This window comes from Saimiri boliviensis, chromosome 2 (genome assembly GCF_048565385.1).
Source record: "Saimiri boliviensis isolate mSaiBol1 chromosome 2, mSaiBol1.pri, whole genome shotgun sequence".
Classification (NCBI taxonomy): Eukaryota; Metazoa; Chordata; class Mammalia; order Primates; family Cebidae; genus Saimiri; species Saimiri boliviensis.
Window position 1 is genome coordinate 141,966,872 of NC_133450.1, and position 26,444 is coordinate 141,993,315.

Consider the following 26,444-nt stretch of genomic DNA (forward strand, 5'->3'; position numbering starts at 1 on the left):
CATGCTCCCTTGCCTAGGGTTGCCCTCTGCTGTCTGCGGAGGTTTGGCCTGTGTGGCTACTGCCCAGTGTCCTTTGGTGTCTTGGGAGAAATGCGGGTTTTCTTTCAGGGATAAATCCCAGGAAACCAAGCCAGGCAGAGAGATGGTAGAACACCTTTTATTCTCGACTGTCTCCCCCTGAGGAAGCAACAATACAGAAGCTAAGTCGTCCCCTGTGAAGGGAAAAACCAACAGTCAGACGTTACTCTGGGCAAGCTCAGAAGCCAGGGACACATTTCACAGTGTTTGGGGTTTGACGATGCTGTGAAAGCCAGGTCATTGCCCTTTCTCTGGAGCCACAAAATCGGAATTCTGGATTCTGTCATGGTCTCCCTCTCCCAAGTAAACGAGAAGGAAAGGTGAGTTCGCTCCCCTTCGGCTGTGGTCTGGAGAACTAAATACACTGAGATCTGGCTCACACCTAATCCCAGCATTTTGGGAGGCCGGGGTGGGCAGATCAGTTGAGGTCAGGAGTTCAAGACCAGCCTGGCCAACATGGTGAAGCCCCATCTCTACTGGAAAAAAAAAAAAAAAAAATTAGCCAGGCCGGGTGGCAGGTGCCTGTAATTCTAGCTACTCAGGATGCTGAGGCAGGAGAATCACTTGAACCCAGGAGGTGGAGGTTGCAGTGAGCCGAGATGGTGCCACGGCACTCCAGCCTGGGAGAGAGAGCAAGACTCTTATCTCAAAAAATAAAAATAAACACACTGAGTTCCACATGCCGACCCCCTCTCCATCCCGGAGGGGTGCATCCCTGGCTTGCAGACAGCGTGTGCCGTGACTGCAGTTGGGGCTGTTGGAGGGGCAAGGAGCAATGGTCTCCAGCTACATGGCTCACTGCAAAGCTGCAGCCCACAGCAGGGACAGGCCTGGCACTGGAGCCAGATGTGGCTCACAGAGGACCTAGGTGACAGTTCAGTGCCTTCCTGGGACCCTCTACCATGCCACCCTGTTCGGGCAGCTCCTGTAAGTGGGTTTCCTCTTCATCAGCACAGAGCCTAACACGTAGAAGCGGAAACGTTAGAAGTTAAAGCCAGAGAGGGAGGTCGGGGGGGCGGGTCTCAGTAATGTATTGGCTGATTCTGTTTGGGGTTAGTAATCGGCAGGAACAGTGGGTACCAATGAAAAAGGACCAACCAGTAACATCCAAATTAAATAGCAAAGCTCTCCACCGATGGAGCAATGGGGTGCCCTGCTGGGTTACAGTTTCCCACCAGGAGGCCTCCAGGGTGGTTTTGAACGTCCTTTGTCTTTCCCCCTGGGTTTGAGGCTGCCTTTTGTGAGCGGTCTACACTTGAGTTTAGTGGCCCCGAGCTGGGTGCCTGTGGCCCGGGCAGGATGAGCGGCTCCCCTGGTACTCTCCTGGCACGGCTGGGGCTCACTCACGTGCTGCAGCACCTTGCGGGGCAACTTCTCGGAGTGGGCGATCCATTCTTTCATTAAGTCCAAGATGATGGGGAGGAGGCTGACCACACCTCCGTAGTGGTTCCGAGCCTCATCACAGCTGAGGTGGTTCACCACGTCATGAGGGTATCTGCAGGACGGCAGGGGGCCGGGTGAGCCCATGCTCCCAGGACTGCAGCTGCCAGACCTCGAGCACAGCAGAGTCGCCTGGGGAGAGAGGCTTTAGAACTAGACACACAGCCTCTCTGTCTCCAGAGATTCTGGCAGAGCAGGCCTGGGGTGCCACAAGCCCCGGGTAATTCTGGTGTGAAAGGAGGTGCAAAGCACTGGCCCATGGTCCGTAGAAACCTGGGTTGGGGTGAGGAACTGGCTGGCTCGTCCCTCTGGCTCTTCTCACCCTGGTATCTACAGAGCTTCCCCAGGCTCCAGCCCACTGTGCTGTGGGCTCCCAGGCTGCCACGGTGAGAAGCCTGCAGTGGCAGTGCTGCTGCCCCGGGAGGGAGCTCTGGGTCCACTTCTTTGCACATCAGTGAGGATCTCTGTGGACTTCCGGAGACAACTGCTCTAGGCTCTACCTACGCCCCTTCTTCACCTGCCGGTGCTAACTCCCATGAGATGCCTGGTGTCCTGCCGTGTCTACAGTGGTTATAAAGAAAAGGCTGTGTGGAATCCAAGCCAATCCAGTACATAAGTGTAGCCTGGGATTTGCTGCCCAGGGTGGTCTAACAGGAGGTGCACAGTCCAGGCAACAGGACGGATGCAGCACAGGGGCCTCCCACAGGCACACACGGGGCCTCGCGGGCAGCACCACAGGGACTTACTTTGCTCGGAGGCTGCTTAAGTCGTTGCTTTGGCTCACGAGGGTTTTGCATTTCTCGAGGAGGTTGTTGGTGACTGGGGTGCCAGAGTGCACGGCCTCAAAGTGCTGGCAGAGCTTACTCAGCTCCGAACAGATGTCCAGGAACATGAGCAGAACCCGCCGGTCCGTGGAGTTGTTGCAGTGGTGCTCCATGTAGCTCTGCACCTGCAAAGGCCACCGCCACATGAGCTGGGGACATGCCAACCCGGGTCCTGGATGGCTGACAGTGCAAACGTCCAGGAGCACCCACCCTACTCCCTCCCACCCTCCATGACTCATGGGGGAAATACAAGTAATGCTTAAGCATTTTAAGCCCACTCCCTATAGTGGTATCTCTCTCTGTAGATGATGGATGGATGGATAGATATAAAATTAATGGATCGGCTGGGCACAGTGGCTCACACATGTAATCCTATCACTTTGCAAGGCTGAGGTGGACGGGGATCACTGGAGGTCAGGAGTTCAAGAGCAGCCTGGCCAACATGGAAGAAAAATCTCTACTTGGAAGAAAAAATTAGCCAGGCATGGTGGCACCTGCCTGTAATTCCAGCTACTCAGGAGGCTGTGGCAGGAACACCACTTGAACCCCGAAGGCAGAGGTTGCAGTGAGCCGAGATTGCACCACTGCACTCCAGCCTAGGCAACAGATCGAGATGCCATCTCAAAAAAATTAATTAAACTAATGGATGGATGGACGGATGGATAGATAGATAGAAAATTAAGTGTCCCAGGCACCATGAAAAATGCTTTCAGGCCTGTTTTCACTTGTCTTCATGTAAACCCTACACACTGAGTAGGTACCTTTTTAAATTCTCATTTTATGGATGAGTAGCATGACATGAACAGTGGAGGTTTGCAGAGGTGAAATAACCCGCCCAGAGCCCCAGTGGAAGTGGCTTAGTTGGATGTTGTCCCCAGCTCAGTGGCTCCATGCTCTACCCCTCACCTGTCCCCATGCCCCCTGAACCAACCGCCACCTAAAGCAAAAGAGGGCTGCTCCGGACTCTTCACGCCACATGCTGCCATCCCACTTAGAGGGTTCATTGTGAGAAACGCTGGGGCGGGCCACCCACACTGAGGAGGAAGCAGCAGAACTGGAATCCTTTGGGCTCCAGCCATGCTGTATTCACAGGCAGAGGAAGGAGGGACAGGCCAGGAGCTTACTGGGTTACCCAGTGACTGCATCCGAGGTTGTGCCGGAGTGGGAGGTCTGATCTTGTGCTAGGGAGGAACTGGCTCTGGTCCAGGCCAGATTAACAGACCCATTTCACAGTCAGAGGGTTCTACCCTCCACAATCTGATGACAGATGCAGGTAGCACCTCCTCCTGCACCCACAAAGGTCTACATCGAAGTCAGGGTTTTCCTGTTGTAACCGTCTGCCTTTTTGTTGCTAAGGATGTTTCCCCGAACAATCTGAAGTGGTTCCTTCCCAAGGATTGCTAGGCACACAGCGGCTTTGTAAAGGGGAGAGGCTTTTGACACACACACCCACAAGGGCACCTGTGGGGGTCGAGGATGAGGAACCTGCCCCAAGGTGTAACTACAACAGAGCAGTAGGGGGGTGTGCAGGAAACTTTTGGACACCTCTGGTTCCGGGAGGGCAGGGGAGGGCTGAGAGGCAACTCAGAACACAAGGCCATTGTTTACCGAGAGCCTTCGGTAAAACCTAAGGCAAGAGGCCACCCTTATGCATAGAAGTGGGGGTCACGCAGCACTGATGTACATTCTGGGAAGGGACACTCAGTGATTTACGGAGCTTCTGGAGGATGGATCTACGCAATTTCTTTTTTTTTTCTTTTCCCCTCTGAGTCCAGGTTTACAGAAGAAGCAGTTTATTTTCCAATAGCTCAGGAGCTGCATGCACGGGCAGATACAGCCAGATTGGCTGAATGTCACGAGTCGGTAAATCTGGGTGAGGGTTATATGGGTATTCCTTTTCTGTACATTTAACGTTTTTTTTTGTTGTTGTTGTTTTTTTTTTTTGAGACAGGGTCTTGCTCCGTTGCCCAGGCTGGCGTGCAGTGGTGCAATCTCGGCTCACTGCAGCCTCTGCCTCCAGGGTTCAAGTGATCCTCCTGCCTCAGCCTGCTGAGTCACTGGGACTACAGGTGTATGCCACCACACCTGGCTAATTTTTGGATTTTTAGTAGAGACAGGGTTTCACCACATTGGGCAGGCTAGTCTCAAACTTCTTGGCCTCCCAAAAATGCTGGGATTACAGGCATGAACCACTGCATCTGACCTCTACATTTAATATTTTTTGAGTTAAAAAAAATCGAGGGAATATTTTACAAAAATTAGAAAAGTTTGTAAAGGATGCTGCCAGCGAGGGTTGCTTGTTCCTCCTGAGCCTGTTTCTCCTCTGCAGTTCTGAGCCCAGCGCCTGTTCCCACCCCTTGTGGAAGGGGCAGTTACCCTTCCACAAGCTGACTCGCTCCGAGCTGCAAGGGGGCTGCCCGTGTTTTTCCTAACCGCACTGCGGCTCCAGATCCTAACTTCCTGGAAGGCGCATTTGGACTCAAGGCCTCCAAGTCGGGCAGAGCAAACCTGGACAGCAGCTAACCCTGGAGGATATGCAAGTTAAACAAAAGCACCTGGCGGTGTGCCTGGCATGCCACAATTCCTCAACCGCCAGTGGAACCTGACGGGAGGGATGAGATCCGTCTGGTCACCAATAAATCCCCAGTTTTCCTGACCCTGTGTGACTGACCCTGTGTCACAGAGGAGGACATCGAAAGGTGAAGTCACTGGCTTAAGCTGTGGCACGTGGTAGAGCTAGGACTGAAGCCCTGGCTGGCTGAGTCTTGCGCCTGCCTCTTTCACTGCTGTGTTACTCACTTACATATTTGGTGGAGAAACCAATGAAGGACTCATTCCACCATTTAGGTTCTGGGTCTGATTCTGGCACAACGTGCTTCCCCTCCCTGGGCCCCGGTGGGTTCATCTTTCATGAGAGGGGGCTGGGCTTGCTGCCCCTCACCCAGGGCGGGGGTCGGGAGCACCACCTGTCCGATGCTGGAGATGGGCCGGATCTTGTCGTGGGCGTTCTCCCTGCAGTGCTCCAGCGCGGCGATGAAGGTGAACTGCTGCTGCTGGAAGAGCTTGTACTTCTGCTCGATGCCGCGGAGGGATTCTTTCACTTCATTCATTGTCTTCCTCTGTGGTCATTTACAGGAGAGGAGGAATCTACTGGGAGAAAGAGGATAGGGATGACGTTCTGGGACCAGACGCTGGGATCCAGCTCTGGAGAGGACTGTCGGGTGAGAGGGATACCCACGGCCCCTCTCACTGGAGCGCCTTGTAAGCACCTCCCCACAGAAGAAAGCGAGGCCCTGGGAGGCTGTACCCTTGTCCAGACCCCCCAGACTGTCCATGACACAGCTGAGCCTGACCTTGAAATCGACCCTCTATGGACACATTCTTTGCCATGAAATGCGACTCCTTCCCTCAGCTGTGGACAGTTTCTCTGGTCCTCAGTTTCTCCAGATGTGGCTATCTACACACACACACACACACGCGCACGCACACACGGTCTCCAGTCCCTCGCTGCGGTGTCAGCAAAACCTGGGATCAAGGGTTATGCCACAGGATATAAAACCAGGAGATTATCAGTTTGGATCCAATTCTTTTAAAGCATCTGCCACTCTGCAATTGGTAGGAAAGTCTGAGAAATCCTTCCCATGGATTAAGCAGGGAGAAGAATCGATACTCGACTGTCTAGTTTGAGGAGACGTGAGTCTGCCTGCTCTGTGCCGGTGGGGAGGGGGGCAGGAGCCTTGATGTCAGGTTTGCCCATTCTCCGGGCAGGGCTGGTGGCTAGCAGACTGTTCCCTGCCCCCCGTTAATTGCTGGAATGCCATGATCAGTAACCTGGAGGCTGTGGGGAGGGCTGTCTCTCGGCGCCTCACAGACTGTCCCTGCTTTGATTTGGGTGGTCCTCAGAGTGTCTACAATGCTCCCGTGAGCAGAAGAGTCTGCAGGTCTGTACTCCATGACATCACAATTTTGCTGAGTGCATGTAAAGGGCTCCGGACCACGCATTTCTATCATGTTAGAGCTGGAAGGGACTCAGAAGGCCAACTCCCTTGAGCTTCTAGGGGGAAAGTCAGGCTCAGAGGGAAAGAATTTGCCCAGAGTGTCACAGCAAGTTGTGCCCAAGACACCCTGGGTCCTAGGGTTCCTTACATCTAACCAGCATCCTCAGTGCTGCCCCTCCACTGCCTCCAGTACAAAGTCCAGGCTCGAACGTATCTGCACATGAGCAGGGGTCAGAGGAGGCTGTGCTGAGGTCAGGTCCGGCCCAAGGGAGATGTTGCAGGTGGAAGGCGCCAGAACATTTAGCATGCACGGGGCAGAGAAGGCACATTCCAAGCTTCCAAGCAGGTCCCAGGTGAAAAGGAATGAGAACAAGATGGGGCCGGGAGTATTTCTTTCTGCTGTGTACAGAGCAGGTCTGGAGCTGGGGGCATGGCCGGGGGCAGGGGGAGCAATGAGGAGATGGCATCAGAGGAATGAAAGGAAACACAAGAACAGACCAGGAGATGGCCTCAGTGAGACGGTGCGGGTGTGGAAAATCAGAGCACTTGGAGAAGGCTAGGGAAGAGGCCCTTTAGCAAGATAGAGCCCAGCCATGGAGTGTCCCTGGAGACAAAAGCCAGCAAGGCTGCCTTAGACAGACAGCAGCCTTGGAAAGACAAGAGAGCACACTTCTGCAGCACAGCCACAGCACTGTGACTGTCAACAGACACAGGGACAGCTGCAGCTCCCCTGGGGTGGGCCTGGGCCAGGGCCAGGGCAGGCAGGGCAGGGGCCTCTTTCCAGCTCAACCTCCCATGGAAAGGAAAGCCAAGGCTGGGGACTGAGGTGGAGGGCCCATGGTTTAGTCACACCTGCCATATCCTTGGCAGAGCTTCCCTGTTGTGCTTCCCATGGTGTCTGGCTCACCCGGGCCCAACTAGGGTGAGGCGAGGGAGGTACTTGCCTCCATGCAAAACTTAAGGAGCCACCAAAAAACTCAGCAATCAAGATCAAAATAGGCCAGGCACAGTGCCTCATGCCTGTAATCCCAGTACTTTGGGAGGCTAAGGCAGGAGGATTGCTTGAACCCAGGAGGTCAAGGCTACAATGAGCCATGATCGCACTACTGCACTCCAGCCTGGTTGAAACAGTGAGACCCCATCTCGCAAAAAAAAAAAAAAAAAAAAAAGCATCCAGAGTAGTTGGGATTACAGGCGTGTACCACTACACCTGGCTATTTTTTGTATTTTTAGTAGAGATGGAATTTCACCATGTCAGCCAGGATGGTCTTGAACTCCTGGCCTCAAGTGATCCACCTTTCTCAGCCTCCCAAAGTGCTAGGATGATAGGGATGAGTCACTGTACCCAGTGCCGCAGTGCCGAAAAATTTTTTTTTTTGAAATGGAGTTTCACTCTTGTAGCCCAGGCTGGAGTGCAATGGTGCAATCTCAGCTCACCGCAACCTCTGCCTCCTGAGTTCAAGCAAATCTGCTTCAGCCTCCCGAGTAGCTGGGATTACAGGCATGCACCATCACGCCCAGCTAATTTTGTATTTTTAGTAGAGAGTGTTTCTCCATGTTGGTCAGGCTGGTCTCAAACTCCTGACCTCAGGTGATTCGCCCGCCTCGGCCTCCCAAAGTGCTGGGATTACAAGTGTGAGCCACAGCGACTGGTGCCAAAAATGCTTTTTAAAGAAGGAGTCTTTCTCTTTCATGCAGGCTGGAATGTGGTGGTGTGATCACAACTCACTCTTAACTTTGACCTCCCTGGGCTCAAGAGATCCTCCTGCCTCAGCCTCCTGAGTAGTTGGGACCTCAGGTACATGCCACCATGCCTGACTACTTTTTTTTCTTTTTTCATAGAGATGGGGGTCTCCCTATGTTGCTCAGGCTGGTCTCGAACTCCTGGGCTCAAGCGATCCTCCCACCTCAGCCTCCCCATGTGCTGGGATTATAAGCATGTGCTGGCAACATCGGAATTTTAAAGAAAAGATTGCCGTACCTTGCCATATTGAAGCCTGAGGCGAAAGGAAAAATCAGTAATACTGAGCCTGCCTTTAGTTAAAATTTTTGACGTGTTATTCTAAATGGATTTTGGGTACTATTTTTGATTTTTTTTTAAATATTGCATTAAAACATCCACCTCAGTGACTGAATTGTTGACATTCCCTTAAGTTTTGTGCTGAGAGTGCATTGCTTGCCTGGCCCTAATCCTGGCCCAGGGCTTACAAATGACATAAAGTTGAAGCTCCAGAAAAGTGAGAGATGGCACCTAAGTGGAGGTCCAGGAGAAGGGGTGTGTGCCCTTTTGGCCTGGCTTTTTCCCATCATGCTCAGAGCTGTGGCTGGTGGTGGTTGAGAAGGCCTGGAGTCACAAAGGCCTGGATTCAAATCCTGCTTCCACCCCTTCTTGCTGACCTTGGGCAAGCTGCCCATCCTCCCTAAGCCTCAGTGTGCAGCAGCCTCCCAGCCTGGGGGGAGCTAACCTGAGACCAGAGGTGTATGGCGTGGACCATGGAGCCTGGAATGTGGCAGTGCCATCATCAGAATCGTCAACGCTACTGCGGCTGAAGCATGGGTGTGTGCAGTAGCAGGCGACACCACAAGCACAGCGTGGACCTCAAACGAAGCAGGAACGGCTGAGGACTTGACCTCCTGGAGGAGGGGAAGTTTGAACCTGGACTTGAGAAAGAGGAGGCTGTGGAGAGGTGAAGCAGGCATGCAGTAGGGGTGGGACCCTGGACGAGAGGTTGAGGGGTGGGGATGTGGGACTGCTTGCTGTAAGCAGGTGCAGAAGAGGGCAGTGGACAGGGTCAGGCTGAGGGACCCCAGTGTCAGGAGAAGCATTTGAAAGAACGGCAGAAGGCTTCTAAGCCAAGGCAGTGAAAAGCACTCGCTGCACCCATTCATTCCCTTGTGCACTCATACTGTGTGCCAGGTGCTATTCCGGTGCTGGGCTAGCCAACAAGATTCGCTGCCCTGGAGGAACTCATCTTTCACAGGGGAAGGTAGACCATGCAGAAGAGTGAAATGAACAGCATTTTAGATAAGGAGGAAATAGAGCAGGGAAGCAGGTGGGAACCTTGAGAATGAAGGGCCACCATCTGCAGGAGAGGCATTTGCAGGAGGAGGGTGGGTATCATGCCGGGAGAGCTAGAGCTGTGCTTAGATCCTGGGCTGAAGAAGCGTGGCTCACTTCAGTCCTCCTGAGAAGAGCGGGGCATCACCTGATGGGGCTCTAGGACATGCATTAGCTCGAGTCCTCACTGCAGCCCTGGAGCGAGGTACCATGGTTATCCGCACAGGATAGATCAGAAAGTGAGGCCATTTGAGGAATGCGCAAGTCAGGACTTCCTGCTTGGCTCTGCCTATTTTATAAAGTCTGGGCTCTTAACTCGGATTCCTCCCTTCCTCCTCCCTCCCTCCTCCCTCCCCCTCCCTCCCTTCCTCCTTCCTCTTCCCCTTCCCTTGGTAGTACTTAGAGACAAACACACCAGACATCAGAGTTGACTGTGGCAGTGAGGATAGGGACTGCGAAGGCCTTCAAGAGCTGCCGGACCTCACTAGAGTTCATCCACTGGCTAGACCCCTAGCCCCAGGCCCCACTTCCATTACCACTAGACTCTCCCTTTTTTTTGACCCAAAACAAACAGGACTAAACATTCAAGGGGCTGCCCTTTGTGGGCCCAGCTCCCTGTCACCCTCTTGGGGCTTCCTGGGGCTGTCAAGTTCTCCAGGGATACAGCACTACCTTGGCTGGTGGCCCCAAGAGCCCCTGAGAGCAAAACTGACTCCATTCTTGATCCTAGTAACTTGTGACATGCACACCAGGAATGTCATGAGAGGAGCTGTAATAAGCTATCGGAAGTGATCGGCCCTTGAATGAGAGCTGCTGCAGCCAAATTAGTGTGGATAAAAGGCACAGGGTACGGGCACTTTTCAATCTGGAGGAGGAGGGAGGAAAAAAATGATTACCCACAGGTTTTCGGCTTTAATTGATTTGTATTTTTCCAGGCTGCTAAAGAAGATTAAGTCACGGTATGAAAAGCGCCTAGGGCTTAAAATAAATGAGGAGAAAGGCAAGTCATTTCAGAAATGTCCGGGAAGCAAACCAAACCTCTCCAGTGCAAATGGCAGGCTTGGTTGTTGTATTCTTTGTTCAGGGGGAGGCAGGTTCCTTTTCTTCCCCAGCTATCTTTACAGTTGGCTTTGACAAGCCTACCAAACTGTACACACTTCGAGGAAAGAGTTTGGAGGGGAAGAGGTAACAGTGCTGGCTTTTATGTTGGGAGGGCAAGTCTCGGGGCTGGTGGCTGGTAGAAAAGCGCTTTAGCTGGAGCCTGGATGCTGGGTTCGTGCCCTGGCTCTGCCCAATTTAACAGTGGCCCTAGCCAAGATTTCTCCCTCTTCTGGGCCTCAGTTTATCCATCTGTCAAATGAGACAGTTTGGATTAGCCTCTTCTTCAACGGGCCTTCTGATTCTAAGGTTGTATCAGCAACAACTGATGAGGGAAGAAGCCCAGAAAGGGAACATGACTTACCCAAAGTTACCCAGCCAACCAGTCCTCACTGTTCTAAACCTCCAATTTCTCATCTGTAAAATGGGAATGAAGGTTGTTGGAACGATTAAATGAGATACTACTACTAATAGTAGCCCCATATATTCTGTGCTTACTGCATGCTAGTTACTCTCCCATACATCAGCTCCTGAAATCCTTCAGCAGCCCCCGTTTCACAGGGGAGGAAAGTGAGGCACAAGCAAGTGAAGAGTTGGCCAAACGCACATAGTAAGAAATGGAGCCAGGACTTGCATCTGGGCTGTCAGCACCGACTGTGCCATTTTCCCTCTCCATAAGGTACAGAGACAACAGAGTTTTGCCGCGAGCACAAAGTTAAGAGTTCAACAAACCGTAACTCCTACTATTAATGGCAACAGACCAGAGCTAGAGCTCCCAATTCAGTGTTGCGACCAATAAAATACCAGGCAAACCTGTACCGCTGGGAATTCACACAGCTCGGAAAGTCTCCAGCTCGAACCTCACCCTCGCGTCCGAGAGATAGCTGTGCAGGTCCCTCTATCCCCCGGACCCCTCCATCTTTCTATCCTCCACTCTAGCTTCCAGTTTCTGACCCAGAGGCAGGGGTGGGGTCCGAGTGGGCCTACCCACCTTCGTCCCTGTTTACCCTTGCTTGTCCTAGAGCGCTCTTCGGTCCACGGAGCACCCTGAAACTGGAGTGACTCCGGAAGTGTCGGGGCCCCAGAGGGTGGGGGAGGCCCACCCCAGGGCTTGGGAGGCGGGGATGGGTGGGGAGGTCTGGCAAGAAGGGGAGGGGCTGCGGGCCTGATTGTTACTGCCGGTGCCATAGCAATCGGGTCACGTGGCCGCTCGGCCTGAGCCCGGGAGCGGGAGGAGGGGTCTCCCGGGCCTCGACGCCAGGAGTTGGGCTGAGGATTTCCACCCGATCCTCGAATCTCAGGCCTGCCCCATAGACGCCCCTCCCTCTTCAAGCAGCCTCTCCCACTTCTATTCCTGCGTCTGTTGAAGATGGGGAAACTGAGGCACAGGGAGCTGCGTGGGGGGTGGGGGTGGGAGCTGGGGAGTGCTAACAGAACCAGAAGCAGGGTCCGCCTCCCGCCACCTCGGAGAGCCGACTTGCCCCTCTTGGGTTTCGCCGGGGGTCTCAAATCCGAGGAGGCCCAGCTGGAATCCGCCTGACGGTGTCCCCGCTAAGATGCTCAGATGGGGAAAGTGAGGCCCAGGTTGGGGAAAGAACTTGCCCGAGCCGCTGAGCGCGTCTGCCGGGGAGGTCGGGGAGGGGGCGACGCGCGCGACCGACGCTCCAGGACCCTGGCAGGGCACGGAGGCGTCTGCGGGGCGGGGCCGCGGCGCGCGCTGATGACGCAGCCGGCGCGGCGGCCCTAGCGACGCTGTTACTAGGGAGCGCCGCGACGGCTGCATGGACGCGACCACCGCCCCGCACCGTATCCCACCCGAGATGCCTCAGTACGGGGAGGCGAACCACATCTTCGAGTTGATGCAGGTGACCTGGCAGCCCTGCCTGTCGCGACGTCGGCGGCGGCTCGGGAGCCTCCACAGTGACGTCGGGTGCGCGGCCGGCACCCGCAGCCGGGGCCGAGTCGGGAGCCCAGGAAACAGCCCAACTCTGGGTGTCCGATTCGTGTGTCGCCGTGACCCCGAGGGGGCCCTCGAGCTGGGGACGCCCTCTGGCCCTGCTCGGGTCGGCCTCGGGCGGACGCAGGGGGAGGCAGGAGGCCACTGGGGCCGGGATTTTGGCCCCGGCTGTGCCGCCAGCGGGCCTTATGGTCTGAAACCAGTCCTTTCCTTTTCTCGGTTTCCCCACATGTGAAATGCCAGGTTGAAAGAGGTGGTCTCCCGGGTCTCTCCCGACGCTGACAATTCCCATCTGTCGAATTTGTGGGGAGCTTCTTGGCCCAGGTTTCTGAGGTGGGCGTTGTCCGAGTTCAAGCTGGCGTCTCCATCCTCCGAGAGGGCCGCCTCTGGGACAGCAGCATTTCCCACCCTGGCCTCTCTTCCTCCGGGCCAGACGTCCCCCGGCAGCGCCAAAGCTCTCATCCTGGGTCCAGGCCTGTGACTGAGCCCCTGTAGCTCACCATGTGACCTTAGGCAAGGCCCCGCCCCCGCTGGGGCTTCAGTTTTCCCTTCTGTACTTGATGGAAGTCAAGGCTTTCAGGGGCTGGAGGGACAGAACTCTCAGCCACTCAAACATTCTGAGAGGCAAAGGGAAGCTGGAGCTCAGTTTCCAGAACATTTATCTGCTTCTCAGGGTACACCCCATCCCCAGGGGCATGGCAGGGAGGGCATGGTGGTGTCTGTGGTCATACGAGCCTCTGCCCTGCACACTGGATAGCTGAGCCCAGGCTAAGAAACCTGTGTCTGTACCTTCAGCAAACGTGTTTCCCTTGGAAACTGTTAACTGATAGAGGGAGAGCAAGAGATTCCTAAAACTGCTTGAATGGCCAGTCACAAATAAAATAGCTAGCTGGGTTAGAAGTCAACAGGTCAGGGCAGGATGGGGGAGCATCTGGAGCCCTGTGGTCTACTCCAGAGAACCTGATGTGTTTTTCACAGTGATTTTTGGAGGAATTGCTCAAGAAAGCTTTTATTTATTTTGAAACAGGGTCTTGCACTGCTGCCCAGGCTGGAGCGCAGTGCTGCAGTCATGGTTTACTGCAGCCTTGAACTCCTGGGCTCAAGCAGTCCTTCTGCCTCAGCCTCTCCAGAGAAGCTGAGACGGCAGGTGCAGGCCACCATATCTGGCTAATCTTTTTTTTTGTTTTTTATATTTTATTTTAGTAGAGATGAGGTCTTGCTATGTTGCCAATACTGGTCTTGAACTCCTAGACTCAAATGGTCCTTCTGCCTCAGCCTCCCAACAAGAAAGCTTTTAGTCCATTATTTCCAGTTTTAGTCATCTGTGTATTCCCTCCATGGTTTTGACCATTTTCATTTTTTATACTTTTTAATTTTAAAATAATTTTAGATTCACAGGAAGTTAAAAAATATGGAAATCTGGTCTCCCCCAATAGCCCCAATGATAACATCTAACATAACTATAGCACATGTGAAAACCAGGAAACTGGCATCGGTACAGTAGGATTCCTGGGCTGTAGGCCTGACTTGGATTTCCTCCTTCTTTGCCTGCATTGATGTTTTTGTTGTGCTTACAGTTCTGTGCATTCATCACATGTACAGATTCACATAACCACTACTACATTTCCATTTGAACTAATCACTTGTTGAAATCAACTCAACTTTTAAAAAATTAAATAGCTGCTTTTGCCTCCTCCTAAGTGCTATCCTTGAAATTATGTATTTGATGTACTTAGTTTTCCAATACACATTAAATACATGATGATTTAAACATGAAATTTAAAATATTTATGTGTAAACCATCTAAAAATCATCTCATTCCATCGCACCAGTGATACACAAACATGAATTCACTCCAGCTGTGCTACTGAACAGGTAGAGAAGCTGAGGCCCAGAGAAGGGAAGGGACTTGCTGATGAGACACAGTGGGGCTGGAACCAAGACTTCTCATGACTCGGTACTGTTTTTCTTGCCCCACGCTCCCTTCACTCCCAGAGGGCTGGAGCCCCTTTCCCCCCTTGCCCCTGGGGCTGAAGGATACTCCTTATTGCGACGTCAGCTCCCTCTCTTTTCTGTGCCTAGGGTTCTGCAACCCCAGAGGCCACTTACCCTTGATATGTTTGCCTGATTGGATGAAATGGCCAGAATATCCCAGGACTGTTTAGAAATCTGGCTGATAATATTCCATTCCATTCTGGAGGGACACAGGTAGTGGTGATGGTCCTGTTCCCCAACAAACATCTGCACTGGGCATCTGCTATGACTGTCAGGCATTATGGTGCCAGGAGGGCTCTAGGTAGACAGGGAGGCCCACAGAACCCATGGCCTGCTGGGAGAATGATGGCTTGGGGAGTAGGGGCAGGGTGAGGCATGGAACACGGCGATGCCTGCAGGCGGGTACAGGAGCATCTGACATATTTACCTAGTGCACATACTCAAGAAGGTATGTTCCCATTGAGATCTGAGACTGAGCAGAAATTAGCCAGGATGAAAATGAGGAAGAAGCTTCATCCGCTAAGGCTCTGAGGGGAACAGTGATGCTTGAGAACTTGGAGAAGGCTCATCTGGGAAGCCCAAAGGGCCCCAGGGGAGAGGGCCTTGGGACTGCCTACTCTGAATCGGGGCGAGGCTCCTCCACTTCTAAAAGCCTCCCTCTAGGTGCTCCCCAGCAGCACCACATGGCCCCACTCATGCCTCTGTTCATGAGGACCCAAGCAGATGCCAGTTTGGAAGGAAATGGGTCCCAGGCCAAAGGCATGTTTGGTGGGGTGCAGTGGAGAAAGCAGGCCCCACAGCTAGTATCTATGGTGACCAGGTGTCCCTGCAGGTGGTAATAACCTGGGTGTCTGCCCTGTACCTACAGAACATGCTGGAGCAACTTCTGATCCACCAGCCTGAGGACCCTATCCCCTTCATGATCCAGCACTTGCATAGAGACGACAATGGTGAGTACTGGGCTTCCTCTCCCCATCTTCCCCTTCCCTCCTCCTCCTTCCCCTTCTTCCTCGACTCCTCTGCCTCCTCCTCCTCCTCCTCTTCAGGGACCCTACCCCACCCTGAGAATAGCTGAGCACCATTCTGTCGTACCTGCGTCTGAAGGGAGGTCAGAAGGGAGGGGTCTCAACAACTTGAGGTGGCAGTTAATTGAAAAATGCCTTAGTTTCTTTTGGAGCCCAACTTGTAAAAATTTTCTTGCCAAGTTATTAAAATGGAAACCCCAGAATGGCCTATGGAATCAATTATTAATGCTTTCGCTTGCCCTGGCTGATGTCACGTTAGGTTTCAGCTCTCTCATCACTCCACTTGTCAGGTGTAAGTTTGGTTTCTGGTCTACCTAGACAAGCAAGCACTTGGGCTTTTCCGACGGTCTCATCATTGGCACCTGTTAATGAGATTCCGCGCTTCCCAAACTTTTGCAATCGACCAGTGCAGCTCAGCCAGACCCAAGGCCAGAGCACAGAACCGGGGAGGAGGGAGGCGTTCACACAAAGAAGGTCCCTCCGCTCCACTCCATGCCACTCCACAGTCGATTTGCCAAGAGAGGATCAGTCCTGTCCACTGTGAGCTGTTGGGGAGGACTGATGTCTTGGAGCTTTTATGTTTCTTTCATTGGAGCATTAGCTGCTTTGAAGGAGCTACAGCTTACCAGTGAAATTAGCACTTGGTACAGCTGAAGACAGAGGCCTGAGATGCCCAGTGCAGAGGTTCAGAAGGCCCAAGGTGAGAAATGACGCTAGGAAGAAAGAAAGAGAGAGAGAGAGAGAAAGAAGAAAGAAAGGAGGGAGGGAGGGAAGGAGGGAAGGAAAGAGAGAAACAGGTGAGAGAGGAGGTTCCAAGCCTTTTCCTCGTGCCCTGCATGGGGGTCCTGACACATCCCGGCCTGGCTGCAGAGCAGCAGAGTGATGGAATCTTAGGTCCCGATGCCACTGCATGGAACTAGGTGGGCAGATTCAAAGAGAGACCTTACAAAGGGGCCACAAAGAGACCCTTTTCTGAGCCCCTAGTTAGGCACAAATGGCTGATTCACTGGGCATTCCCTCGTTCAGCAGATGTTGACTGAGAGTCCTGGTGCCCAGGCAGGGGTGGAGCGGTGCTGGGGTGGCCTGGGAACCCCCTTCCCGGTGTCTGATTTTCCATCTCCCCAACCCCACCTTCCTAGTGCAGTTTATTCTGTCCTGCAGCGACTCTTAGAGACCTCCTTTCTCTGGTTGGCTGTTTATTATACGGCACAGGTGGGAGGTTCTGCCTCTCCAGATTCACCTGCTCTTAGGGTGGCTGTTAAAGCCACCCTGCCCTCCTGAGTGTTCCTTACTGCTGCAGACTTAGGCTCGCCCCCAGGCCTCACTGACTCCGTTTGCCAAGGAAGAAGTTCCCATACTCCCCTCACCCCCACGGAGGCTTGGGTGTTATTCCGGGGCTGTGGACAGCATCCCTGCCTCCACGCAACTATCTTACAGTGCCACCACCAGAGAAAGGATGGACAGCAAAGGGAAAGCAAAGCAAAAGGAAACACAAAATAAAAGTGAAAAAAAGGGCCAAACCACAGCTGAAGTAAATCAAAGGAAGACTGAAAATCAACCTCACGGCACAGCGCAGGCCTCTCCTGCCGCCCTACCCCTGCCACTGCCAGGGACCCTTCAGCTCACTCATCTTAAAATATAGAGACCATGAGAGACGGTTGCTCTTTGACCTCACTTTACTCATTTGTAAAACGGATGTGTTTGGTTAACCCAGAGGGAAGCCGTGAAGCTCTGGTCTGGTCAGTGGTGGCTGAAGGAATGGGACATCCCTGATGCACGCATGGTCAGGGGGCTTCCAGGGATGCGATGTTGAGTTTCCACTAGTGAAAAGCTTGATAGATTTATCTAAATTAAAAACTGTGCTTGCCAGCCGGGCCAACATGGTAAAACCCCATCTCTACTAAAAATACAGAAATTAGCTGGGCGCGGTGGCACATGCCTGTAATCTCAGCTACTCAGGAGACTGAGGCAGGAGAATCGCTTGAATTTGTGAAGTGGAGGTTGCCGTGAGTCAAGATCTTGCCATTGCACCCCAGCCTGGGTGACAGAGTGAGACTGTCTCAAAAAAAAAAAAAAAAAAATTGTGCTTGAAAGCTGGGTGTGGTGGTGCACCTGTAGCTCCAGCTACTTGGTAGGCTGAGACAGGAGGATCGCTTGAGGCCAGGAGTTCGAGACCACAGTGCCACGACTGCACCTTGAATACCATTGCACTCCACCCTGGGCAACATAATGAAACGTTCTAAAAAAAAAAAATGTGCCTGATAATAATGTAACCACTTGAACTCTCATAAATTAGGTTGCACTGACACTTCCTACTCTTTGAAAATCCTACTTGGGGCGTGCCCTGTGCTCTTCTTTTTTTCTTCTCTCTCTCTCTCTCTCTTTTTAGAGACAGGGTCTCACTCTGTTGCTCAGGCTGGAGTACAGTGGGGTAATTATAGCTTACTACAGCTTGACCTCCTGGGCTCAAGCGATCCTCCCGCCTCAGCCTTCTGAGTAGCTGGGACTACAGGTGCATGCTATTGCACTGGCTAATTTTTAAAATATTTTTACAGAGATGGGGTTTCACTGTGTTGCCAAGGCTGGTCTGTGCTCCTAAGCTCAAGTGATCCTCTTGCCTTGGCCTCCCAAAGCACTGGGATTACAGGCATGGGCCACTGTGCCCTGCCGTCTATGTCCTTAAACCACTAACATCAAGGCTTACCTAGTTCCCCAGCCTAGAAATTCAAAAGGCTTGAATCTCAAGAAATTTGAGCAGATTCAATCATCTCTTTATGTTTTGATCTTGCCCCTGTGTGTGCAGCTTTAATTTCAGTGTCAAACTATCCACTTCATCAGGGTTTTGAAGTTTAAACATCATCTTTCTGGTTTGGATGCAGTGTAGTTGGTGTCGGCTGGACAGCCACCCCCGCTCCCGCCTCCGTCCCTTCATCTCTTCTTCCCACTCTTCTCAGCGCCCCTTTCCCTTCACCCACAGGTCTTGGGCTTCCCAGAGGCTCCCTCTGTCCCGACCTGACGACAACAGGGTCCCGAAGGGAGAGAGTGGGGATGGATGGGCAGGAGACGCGAGAAATGGAGACAAGAGAGGAGTCTGATCAAGTCTCGTTTATTGTTGCTGAGCTCACAGCTTAAATAGGCCAGGCAGGGAGGCGGGGCAAAGGAAGCTTGCAGTTGGAAAATTCCGGCCTGGTGTGCCTCGTGCCGCTACCAGCCCCGTGCCGCCTCGTGCTGTCCACGGGCTGGACCTGAATCATCAGGACTTGAGCCTTCCACAAGCGGCACCTGGGTTCTCTTGGCCCCAGGATTTGGCCTGCTGCTCACAGCCTCCCACAAGCGGCACCTGGGCTCTCTTGGCCCCAGGATTTGGCCTGTGCCGCTCCCCACATCCCTCCATGGAGCCCTTGCTCCTTTCTCTGCATTTCACCTGCTCCATTGCTCTGGAGCAGGGATGAAGGATCCAAACCTGCCTCGTGCTGTCTCTAGCTGGGGGCCAGCCTCCTGTCTGTCCTCCCGAATAGCTGAGTCAAGATCTTGGCCCAGATGCTCTCGGGGAGTAGAGTCACTGGGTCCCAGGAACCACTGTTCTGGGGAGTTCGTTTGTTCCCCACAGCCCTGTACTCCACTGCAGGCCCTCAGCTGGTGGCTTTTGTGGATGTTGGAACATTCTGTCCTTTGGCTTAAGTTCCAACCACTGAAATGGAAAGAAGAGAGGGACACCCATGGGTTTCTCTCCCTTTTCCCAAGCCTCTGCAGACAAGTGGAGCAGAAATGGGAAGGAGGAGGGGAGACTACCCTGCCTTGGCGACTCGTCTAGGAGTGGGGAGAAGCCTGGAATCAGCTGAGCCCAATCCTCATGTGTCCTAGAAGAGTGCGGGAGGCTTGGAGAGACCCATGACGTCCAGTGTGTGTTTTTGTTCCTCTGGGCTGGTGTGTCAGGTCATCCTGCCCCCTTCCAGCCACACAGCAGCGTCTGCTAACTGTAGGCAGGACCTCACCCCTTCCTCTTGCTGGGCCTGGGATTAACTGCCACATGCCGTGATGTGGCTGGTGACTGGTGTAGAGGGAGAGGAGGCCCCAGACTCATGGTGGTGAGTGAGCACATGAGAGAGCAGAGGGAGCCGGGCACAGGGGCTGGCAGCCCCTTCGCCGCCAGAAAAGCAGATTTAGTACAAAGTGAGCATTTACAGTAGCCCTGGGCAATATTAAAGCAGGCGATGGTGTATATAATGGTATGTTTCGTTTTTTATCAAACGTTTGTCCAAGAAAGGCGTGTATTAGAGCTCCAATACCTAAGGGTTTTCTTGTGAATTTTAAATCATGCTCCTAGTTAAACCTCAAAAGGATCTGTGGATGGAAAGGTTTTTTGATTTCCTTTGAAGTGGTTGGAAGAAGTTGATTACTCTTGGCAGTCAAGCAGCCTTTTATGACACTGTTTATAAATAATTACTCATGAGCAGGGCTGGAGTTTCAAGGTGTTAGATTTTAAGAAACTGAAATTAATCACATAAATGTGTGGGAGAAATTAGGTGGGGAGAAAGGCCGTGGATGTTCCCTTTTAAAGTATGTTCGTAGATGTGTACCATTTGGGTGCCACTTACAGGAACCTGGAAGGGGAGGGTTTCCCTGCAGCCCCCAGCCCAGCAACTCTCAGGCAAATGCGTGAGTCAGGAGTCAGGTTCATTCCCCAAGGCCATTGCCAAGCTGCATCTCCCTGCCCCTCAGGCTCTGTGCCTACTGAGCCCCGTTGGGTCTTGTCTGTGTTTGGAGGAGCTTCAGCAGGGCCTGTGGTCAGAGCCCTGGAGAGACAGCAGGTGGTGCTGCATGAGCAGACCCAGGTTCCCCACTGCTCCCTCATCCGACTTTGGCCAAGCAGGCGCTCTCCCTGTGGTCCGGGTGAGCCCTCTGCCTCATGGGCCAAGGCTCCTCCACCCTGAACACCCTTCCTGCCACTCCTCCCCACAAATCTCCCAAGGCACCCTGGCCCCCATCTCACCTCATTCTCTCACCTGACAACGTGTCCTCAAAGCCACCTTGTTTCCAGACTTGTCCTGCAAGCAGTGCTTCCTACAGTTTCCAAGAGTGGCTTTTCTCACCTACGGGGAGAGCCCTGGAAGGCCTTGCCCTGGCCACAGCCCTAGAACAGAGAATAGGCTGCTGAATGCCCACCCTGTCTCCCACCCCAGAAGCTAAAAACACCTTCCCAGCTTCCATAACAGTCAGGGCCCGAGCCTGCCACCAGAGCTTCACCTGCTAGACTCGGAATCACGAGCAGGTCCCAGAGCCACTTCGTGGCAGCTCTGTAGGGCCTGGTTCCTGGGGGGAAGGGCAGCATGGTTGATGGCAGCACCATGCCCACATGTGTCAGTGGCATCATGGGCATGGGCTGCACTGTCTGGTGTCTCCCCAGCCCATCTGGCGGCCTTGCTCAGGGTGTTATTCCTGTGGACTATCTCTGAGGGCCTGGCTCCCCGGCCTGTGCAGGACTCTGTGAGCCATGCTGGTTTTTATATCTATCTGTCTACCTATCTATTGGCCGACTGATCAATCGATATAGATATTTTGAGACGAAGTCTCGCTCTGTCACCCAGGCTGGAGTGCAGTGGTGTGATCTCAGCTCACTGCAACCTCTACCTTCTGGGTTCAAGTGATTCTCCTGCCTCAGCCTCCCAAGTAGCTGGGATTACAGGCATGTGCCACCATGCCTGTCTAATTTTTTGTATTTTCAGTAGAGACAGGGTTTCACCATCTTGGCCAGACTGGTCTCGAACTCCTGACATCAAGTGATCTGCCCATCTCAGTCTCCCAAACTGCTGGGATTGCAGTAGTGAGCAATCAACCCCCCTTCTCTTCTTGACTTATCCAGTTCCTGCACTTGTACCCAAACATGCTGACTGGCAGAGGGGGCCCTTTTTAAGACCATAGTAATGGGGGTGATAAAGGTGACAAACACTCAGTGATCATAGAACAAGATGGGGACAGCCAAGGAGGTGGTCCTGAAGCACACTGTGTATGGCTCCTCACAGTTCCAGTTGCCATGAGGTGATCCAGGAGGATGAGACTCCATCTCTGCCCTTGGGAACTTCTCTTCCTATGGGGACAGCGACTCCTCCTGTTTCTCAGCAGCATGCTGACATTCACCAGCGTGGAAGGCTGCAGCAGCCTGCCACTTGATCACGGGCCACCACAGGGAGCAAGAACAAGCAACTCAGGGAGGGAGACGGAGTGGGAGGCTGGGGGTGCCAGAGGCTGGGGAGGGAGGACGTTCCTGATGGGAAATGCCAGGTGGCAAGGCAGGAACGTGGAGGGAACATCCACAGGGAGAATAAGAAGGTCCACAGCTTCTGAGGCCAGGGGAGAGGATCGTTCAGTGAGTTACCTTGACTTCCTCCAAAAATGAGAAGGTACCATGAATTTGGACAAAGGTCTATTTAAACCCAAGCAGCTGCTGGGTATAGATGTGCTAACCATTAAGTTACTGGCCAAAAGGACACTGTCCACCTCCTTTTCTGTGTCTGCCTCCAAACTAGAAGGCCATGCACCTCCCTCCTCTGCTGAGACAAGATTCCCTCCCAGAAGCCTGGCCAGAAGGGGCTCTCATGCAGACGTTAGAGGCTCATGTGAGTTGCAGTGGATATCTGTTCATCTGTCCCCTTGGGTCAGGGGCCAGGCCAATGTTACCAGCTCCCTACAAGGAGGGAGAGCTGGCACAATCAAGATGGTGTTCAGCACGCAGGCAGTGTGGGTGCGTCTGTGCAGACCCCACTGCTGTTCCCTTCATTTTGACCCAAGTGTGATGCCTTCCGGCACCCTTCTCGCCATGCTGGTCATCTCTTCTCGAGTCACCAACAGCCACTGTAGCTCCATCTCACCTCATCCTCTCACCTGACCACTGGCCTCAAAGTCTGCTCGTTCCCAGACTTGTCCTGCAAGCAGTACTTCCGCCCACAGCGGCTTCTCTCATCTACGGAGAGGGCTCTGGAAGGCTTTGCCCCAGCTTACAGGCTTTGAACAGAGAAAGGGCCACTGAATCTCTGCCCTGGCTCTCCCCCGCCAGAAGCTGAAAATGCCTTTCCAGCTTTCACGATGGCCAGGGCCTGGGCCTGCCCCCAGAGCTTCACCTGCCGGGTGAGCCCAGATGCTGGGTCACAGGTCCAGGAGCTCTTGGTTCACATCCCACTCTTGTCAGTAGCCTGGGTTAAGAATTCTGTGGGACCAAAACCAGCCAAGACTAAAATCAAACATGCTGCCGTTGTCTTCCATTTGCATAGAAATGTCTGTCTGTTTATAAAACCCAAGAAATGTTCCTTTCTCGGGTTTTATAAATCTGGCCCATACACTCCAGGCTTTTCCCATTACTTCCCTCTGTAAAATCATGGGGAATACAATTTGCTAAATAAAAAGGCATAGACATAAAAAAAAAAAAAAAAAAAAAAAAGCTTCTAAGGTCGATTTACATAAATTACAGCTTTATTGGAGAGAGCCTCCCTGAGACAAAGTCCTTGTTTAAAATGCTTTACGGTGTTTGAAATCCCAATTGCTCTTGATATTTATGAGCTTGGTAAACAAGTTACCGTGTCCATGTCCCCTTGGAGGTAGAAGAATAAACCATCTTGGTGATCACTAAGCTCTCTAAACACAGAGAATATGTTCTGTGGCAAGAGCGCCTCTGAGCTGCTGGGTTACAAATGGCCATGTCACTGGCAGGAAATGAAATCTGGGGAGGAAAGAAATAAGTACACCCCGAGTACTGCAGATGTGGAAGGCTGCTTGTCATGTTGAGTGGTGACATTCAAATCTTTTTATTCCACAGTGCCGAGGATTGTAATATTAGGTCCGCCCGCCTCGGGGAAAACAACCATAGTAAGTGTATCATATTAAGTGTTGTAATACTGTAGTATCTCATTTATCCTCCAGAGCTGGAACGAGACTGCACCTCCGTGAATTTGCAGCATAACTGAGCTTTTCTTCTTTTCCTTCTCCTCCTTCTTATTTTCTTCTTATTACAAAAGGTAGTGTGTAGTCATAGCAGAAAACCTAGAAACTACGAAAGACCAAAAATATAATTCCCTGACCATCCAGAGATACGCATTCCCTTAACACGCTTGGGTATACTTCCCAGAGCTTTTTCTTTTTTCTTTTCTTTTCTTTTCTTTTTTTTTTTTTTTTTTTTTTTTGAGACGGAGTTTCACTCGTTACCCAGGCTGGAGTGCAATGGCGCAATCTCGGCTCACCGCAACCTCCGCCTCCTGGGTTCAGGCAATTCTCCTGCCTCAGCCTCCTGAGTAGCTGGGACTACAGGCACGCACCACCATGCCCAGCTAATTTTTTGTATTTTTTAGAGACAGGGTTTCACTATGTTGACCAGGTTGGTCTCGATCTCTTGACCTCCTGATCCACCCGCCTCGGCCTCGCAAAGTGCTGGGATTACAGGCTTGAGCCACCGCGCCCGGCCAGCCTTTTCTTACCTGCATATACACTATCCTTGCACACCCTGTGCGATATCCTTAGGATAAATTTCCGGAAGTAGAAATGCTGGGTCCAACAGTATACACATTTCACAGACTGACTTGGAATCCTACAATTCACTCTGAACATTTTAATTGTGAAATATTTAAAAGAATCAGAAAAGCACAGCAAACAATATCATCGATATTCATGTACTCAACTCCCAGGTTGTATGCAAATTTAACATGTCATCATGTTTGCTTTGTTTATTCTCTCCCCATTTTGAAGAAAACATATCTTTGAAGATACAGCAAATACTTGGGTCCACCTCTCCCACCCTTTTTCATCTCTCCCTCCCTAAAGGCATTCACTGTCCAGAAACTGGTGGTGTGTGCTTCATTCATCTGTGGCTTTGATCTTTAAGGTCTTTTTTTTTTTTCAGAGTCTCACTCTGTTGCCCAGGCTGGAGTGCATTTTGGTGCATTCTGGGCTCACTGCAACCTCCGCCTCCTGGGTTCAAGCAATTCTTGTGCTTCAGCCTCCTGAGTAGCTGGGACTACAGGCATGTACCACCACACCCAGCTAATTTTTGTATTTTTAGTAGAGATGGGGTTTCACCATGTTGTCCAGGCTGGTCTTGAACTCCTGACCTCAGGTGATTCGCCCACCTCAGCCTCCCCAAGAGCTAGGATTACAGGTGTGAGGAACCATGCCTGGCCTAAGGTCCATTTTAAAGTGCCAGAAACGTGTAAACATTTTATTTGTCCGAGATGGGACCCTTTTTACCTTTTATTTTTTATTTTTTTATTTTTTTATTTTTTATTTTTTATGTTTTTTTGAGATGGAGTTTTGCTCTTGTTACCCAGGCTGGAGTGCAATGGCGCAATCTTGGCTCACCACAACCTCCACCTCCTGGGTTCAGGCAATTCTCCTGTCTCAGCCTCCTGAGTAGCTGGGATTACAGGCACGCGCCACCATGCCCAGCTAATGTTTTGTATTTTTAGTAGAGACGGGGTTTCACCATGTTGACCAGGATGGTCTCGATCTCTTGACCTCGTGATCCACCCGCCTCAGCCTCCCAAAGTGCTGGGATTACAGGCTTGAGCCACCGCGTCCGGCATCTTTTATTTTTTATTTTTGTTTGAGATGGAGTCTCACTCTGTCACCAGGATGGAGTGCAGTGGCGCTATCTCTGCTTACTGCAACCTCCGCCTCCCAGGTTCAAGCGATTCTCCTGCCTCAGCCTCCTGAGTAGCCGAGACTACAGGCACACACCACCATGCCCAGCTAATTTTTGTATTTTTAGTAGAGACGGAGTTTCACCATGTTGGCCAGGATGGTCTTGATTTCTTGACCTTGTGGTCCCATGTTGGCCTCCCAAATTGTTGGGGTGACAGGTGTGAGGCACCACATCCAGTCCCTTTTTACCTTTTAAAAGCTTGGTTGGTAAACATCAGTGAACCCTTCCTCCGTGACTGGGTCATCACTGTGAGCATGTGTCATGGATGGGATGGGGCAGGCTGTTCTCCCGCTTAACTGGCACCTTGCCTTCTTCTGAAAAGGAGTTAAAATGACTGATCCTTGTACAAACTGACCTGCTTCTGCTATGCTTTTGGAGTTAGCATAGCTGTTCTGCTTACCTGTCCATCTGTCCATTGCTCATCCTTATGTTGGGCCACAGTTTTTCTATTTGATTTCTCAATATCAGGCTTTAGGATTCATGCCTTTCTGCAGTCAACCCACCTGCGTCCAACCATTTTGCTGCTCACAATTCGAAGCCAGGGACTCCCAGACCTGCTGATCATTAGCATTTCCAGGGTGCTATGAAAAATGCAGGTTTCTGGAGTGCCCTATGGACCACATCATCAGAATCTCCTGGAGCAAAGCCCATAAAAACTAGTAGTTAGAACACACTCCCCAGGTAATTCTGACAGTGGGAGTGAGGATGACAGATTCTGCATTTAGACAGAGAAGCTCGTTGAACTCGTTTTTCTGGAAGAGTCTGGTTACTCAGTGGAGCCTCTTGTTTTGTCTTTGACATTTGAATTCTGGGGCCGTCTGTGCTTCGTTCCCTGTCCTAGCTCTTCTCTGGTCACTGGTAGGAATCTGCTGGGCTGAGCAGATTCAGAGCACAAGAGACTTGCTTTCAGCAAGTCCCAGCATGGCTGAAGCGATCGAGTTTGTCCTCCCTGTCAAGGTCAGGCCCTGGCAGCTGGTGTTTCAGCAACAAGCCTTTTGGTGAATTGCTATCGCCACTCCTGAGTGCCTTCGGAGACACACAGATCTGATAAGATCAAAAAAGAGCCCTCCCTCCCAGCACTGTCACTGAGGTTTCCCAGCAGCAGGAACAGGAAGAATGAAGGTTCACCACAGCCCCAGGCCCTAGAAGGTCCTTCAGAACCATATCAATGATGAAATGGTTATCAGCACAATTTTGGTGTCAAGAATGTTTCAATGCATTCTTCTTTCTTAAAATTTATTTTTCCCTGGCCAGGCGCAGTGGCTCACGCCTGTAATACCAGCACT

General features: G+C 52.1%; 2 protein-coding genes across 9 annotated transcripts in view; one reads left to right on the forward strand and one right to left on the reverse strand.

Annotated features, from left to right (window-relative positions):
- Positions 1–141: 141 nt before the first annotated feature.
- SPACA9 (sperm acrosome associated 9) lies at positions 142–12,220 on the reverse strand. 8 transcript variants are annotated; one of them, XM_010346421.3, is made up of 5 exons: positions 12,099–12,218; positions 5,309–5,489; positions 2,265–2,467; positions 1,426–1,573; positions 142–212 (listed from the first exon to the last, which is right to left on the reverse strand). In XM_010346421.3, the coding sequence occupies exons 2-5, from the start codon at positions 5,450–5,452 to the stop codon at positions 201–203; spliced, it is 507 nt and encodes a 168-aa protein (XP_010344723.1). In that variant the 5' UTR covers positions 5,453–5,489; positions 12,099–12,218; the 3' UTR covers positions 142–200. The 8 variants fall into 8 exon arrangements, with proteins under 8 accessions (XP_010344723.1, XP_039317431.1, XP_010344718.1 ...); XM_039461497.2 differs by lacking the exon at positions 12,099–12,218 and adding exons at positions 10,861–10,913; positions 11,488–11,884 and having other exon boundaries at positions 142–1,573; XM_010346416.3 differs by having other exon boundaries at positions 142–1,573; positions 12,099–12,220.
- AK8 (adenylate kinase 8) overlaps positions 12,192–26,444 on the forward strand; it is a 155,655-nt gene continuing 141,402 nt past the window's right edge. Inside the window, exons 1-3 of the mRNA XM_003935911.4 lie at positions 12,192–12,361; positions 15,317–15,398; positions 23,284–23,333. Of these exons, the coding sequence (XP_003935960.2) occupies positions 12,278–12,361; positions 15,317–15,398; positions 23,284–23,333 (216 nt within the window). The 5' untranslated portion in view covers positions 12,192–12,277. The remainder of the gene's footprint in view (positions 12,362–15,316; positions 15,399–23,283; positions 23,334–26,444) is intronic.